The sequence below is a fragment of the Cannabis sativa genome, chromosome 3, assembly GCF_029168945.1.
Source record: "Cannabis sativa cultivar Pink pepper isolate KNU-18-1 chromosome 3, ASM2916894v1, whole genome shotgun sequence".
Lineage (NCBI taxonomy): Eukaryota > Viridiplantae > Streptophyta > Magnoliopsida > Rosales > Cannabaceae > Cannabis > Cannabis sativa.
In genome coordinates, this window is record NC_083603.1 from 54,205,449 (window position 1) to 54,208,841 (window position 3,393).

Consider the following 3,393-nt stretch of genomic DNA (forward strand, 5'->3'; position numbering starts at 1 on the left):
ATTTCCTACAAACATGCATTCCTAAACACCCTGAAAAATGCCAAAAACCCAGAAAATAGTGTTTTCTCTCCAAACAGAAAAACAAAAATGCAGTGAAATTCGAAACTAACCTTTAGTTTTGGTAAGTTGTTCCTGCGATTGCTCTCGATGACGCTTGAGATTGAGAAAATTCCACAAAGAAAGGCAAAAATCTGAGCAAACTATGAAAGCCTCTGTTGAAGTCTCTGAGAGGGAGGAAATAAGGAAGTTAAGAAAATGAGGGAAAATGGGGGATTTTGATTCGAATCAAAGGGTTTAAATACCCATATCCCTCAATAATTGGGATCACGACACGTGGCAACCGGAATGCCTAAGGTCACCCAATCTAATGGCCAACAATGGCCATGCTTACACGAAAACCAAAGAGTTTTCTGACGTGGTATCATAAATCCAATAAAAATAATAATTACAGGCACCATTTTTTGAAACCCTTGAAGGGATAACCAAAGGTCACCTCCTCGTGACAACCTTTCACCTGTCTCTCGCATATAGTTTCCCTTGTGACCGCACTTGTCACGTCGCGAAACTAGGGACATGTGTTATAGTGAGATTTCTCTCACCTAGAAACTCGAGACCGTACTCTTGATTAGAGGACACGTGTACTCAGTTTTCCAATGAAAGCTGAGTCGTCTGCAAGAGATTCCTCGAAGTTTTAAACCTCGCTCGAGATAGAGTCAGCGAGATACGGCGAACATGACCAAACTCTGATCGCATGATTACAACTCGTATTATGCGGGACAAGAGAGTAACTCGCATGTATCGAACTATGTGCAACTATCCTCTCCATGATTCTTGCATAAACATAGAGACCGACTATCTATAATGCGAGTTGGTCCCAATGACCCTATAGCCTTGATAAACCGATATAGACTCACATGTCTAGGTTCTGTCACTTTGTCATGCGATGTCCACAAAGGCAACTACTTAAGAATGCAGACATCCTAAACGTAATTAAGTGTTAGGCCCGCGAGTTTAACATTAGAATATGAACAGTCAGCTCGCATGTTAAAAGGGCGCATACGTTGCTGAATTTAGTAACTGCTATTCATTTATTGATGTTAACGTTATTTAGTTTAGTTATTGTAATTCAATGTGTAAAAACGGATTGACAATGAATGCAATCTTTGTATAACTAATTGGACACCTGCTTTGTATATAAAGGGGTGATCACCCGAGAAATGAGACCTACGAAAATCTTGCTACAGTGGACTAAGTAGACCGTGATCTGACTGAACCACTATAATCCTCTGTCTTATTGTTATTTCCAATTTTTTGTTAAACATTTCACATTCCCAGTTCGAGTACTCGCCACTCTAGGTTGAATACTCGCAATTGTTCTTCATATAATTTTCTTCTTGTCATTAATAATATCATGTACATTTTGTGTTGTGAATTTTGCTCGACAACACTTTTTCACTCAGAAAGATTTAAACATGAGGCAGCTTAATGGTTAGAACTGGTTAAAGATTATGACTGCAAGATTCTCTATCACCCTGGAAAAGCAAATGTGATAGCGGATGCTCTAAATCGAAAAGAAACAGGGCAAGTCTATGAATTAAAGAAGATATCACCGAAGTGGGATTAGGATATGACTAGAGCGGGGATTGAGTTCGTGGTTGGAAAACTTGCTAATATCACGTTGCAGTCTGATTTGTTAGAAAGAATCAAAACAGCCCAGCGGAGCGATCCTAAACTACAGGAGTTTAAGGAAAGGCTTGAAGCTGGGTCAACAAAGGACTTTTCAATTTCATTAGATGAATTATTACGGTACAAGGACAGGGTTTGTGCAGTAGCCGATAAAGGTATCAGACAGGAGATTCTAGAAAAGTCTCATACCACACCATATTCTTTACATCCGGGAACAACTAAAATGTATCATGATGTAAAAGCCTTGTATTGGTGGTTAGGCATGAAAGGTGACATTGTGAGTATGTATCAAAATGCCTAACCTAGCAGCAGGTCAAGGCAGAGCATCAGACCTAGTGGTTTACTTCAACCTCTGAAGATTCCTGAGTGGAAATGGGAAGATATAACCATGGACTTCGTGGTTGGATTACCAAGAAGAGTAGGGTTCTATGATTCTACCTGGGTAATTGTGGATCGATATACGAAGTCAGCACATTTTTTTACTAGTGTAGACTACGTACACAGTGGATCAATATGTTGATTTATACATTAAAGAAATGGTTCGACTTCATGGTGCTCCAAAGTCGATTGTCTCAGATCGAGATCCAAAGTTTAGATCCAAGTTCTAGGAGAGTCTACAATGAGCAATGGGTACCAAAATAAAGGTCAGTACAACCTTTCATCCTTAAACTGATGGTCAGTTAGAGACAACTATTCAGATACTTTAGGATATGCTTCGGGTGTGTGTATTGGACTTTGAGGGTTCTTGGAATAAGTATCTCACTCTAATTGAATTTTCGTATAACAATAGTTATCAAAGTACTATTGGCATGGAACCGTATGAAATGCTTTATAGAAGAAAGTGTTGTTCACCCATTCATTGGGATGAAGCCAGTGAACGGAGGTACCTTGGACCTGATGCAGTCCAAAGAACAAGTGAGGCTATTAAGAAAATTCAGGCTCGTATGCTTGCCTCACAGAGTAAACAAAAGAGCTATGCTGATCCAAAGCGTAGAAATATTGAATTCCAGGTTGGAGATTTTGTCTTCCTTCAAGTGTCCCTAATGAAGGGAATTCAGAGGTTTGGAAAGAAGAGAAAATTGAGTCCCAGATTTATTGGCCCATCTGAGATTCTAGAAAGGGTTTGTCAGGTAACCTATCGGCTAGCCCTACCCCTACATTATCTGGAGTCCATAATGTGTTCCACATCTCGATGCTTCAAAAATGTGTCTGACATGACTCATGTCCTAACCTATGAAGATATCGAGCTTCAGACAGATCTTTCATACGAAGAACAACCAACTCAGATTCTAGATAGGAAGGAAAATGTGTTGTGGAACAAGACTATTCTGCTAGTTGAAGTGCTATGGAGGAATGGCAAGGTTGAAGAAGCGACTTGGGAGTTAGAGTCGTAGATGCGGGAGCAAATATCTCGAGCTATCAGGTAAATTTTGAGGATAAAATTTCTGTAAGGAGGGGATAGTTGTAATATCCCGAAAAGTATAATAATACTTAATTGCACAAATTTGATTAAATATTGATAAATTGATTTTGGAGTGAGATTATAATCTTACTTGAGCTAAATGTTTAATAATTAGTGCGAATTTAATAAATGATTAGATAAAACGTAATTTATTAATTACAGAAAGTTTATCAAATTGCATGGGTATAGTAGATACCATTTGTGAAATAAAATATTTTCAGGTTTGTCGGCTTTGGAGACTCAAC

General features: G+C 38.7%; 1 protein-coding gene across 1 annotated transcript; it reads left to right on the forward strand.

Moving 5' to 3' along the window:
• Window positions 1–1,627: 1,627 nt before the first annotated feature.
• On the forward strand, window positions 1,628–3,080 carry LOC115710431 (uncharacterized). The gene is made up of 2 exons (XM_061112675.1): window positions 1,628–1,971; window positions 2,477–3,080. Exons 1-2 carry the CDS (start codon window positions 1,628–1,630, stop codon window positions 3,078–3,080), a joined length of 948 nt encoding a protein of 315 aa, XP_060968658.1.
• Window positions 3,081–3,393: the final 313 nt, after the last annotated feature.

Excerpts from the sequence above, each read along its gene's own strand:
- LOC115710431 (XM_061112675.1), top strand. The coding sequence starts at position 1,628 with ATGACTAGAGCGGGGATTGAGTTCGTGGTTGGAAAACTTGCTAATATC. Across the intron at positions 1,972-2,476 it reads AAAGGTGACATTGTGAGTAT|TTATCAAAGTACTATTGGCA; the intron begins GTATCAAAATGC and ends GTATAACAATAG.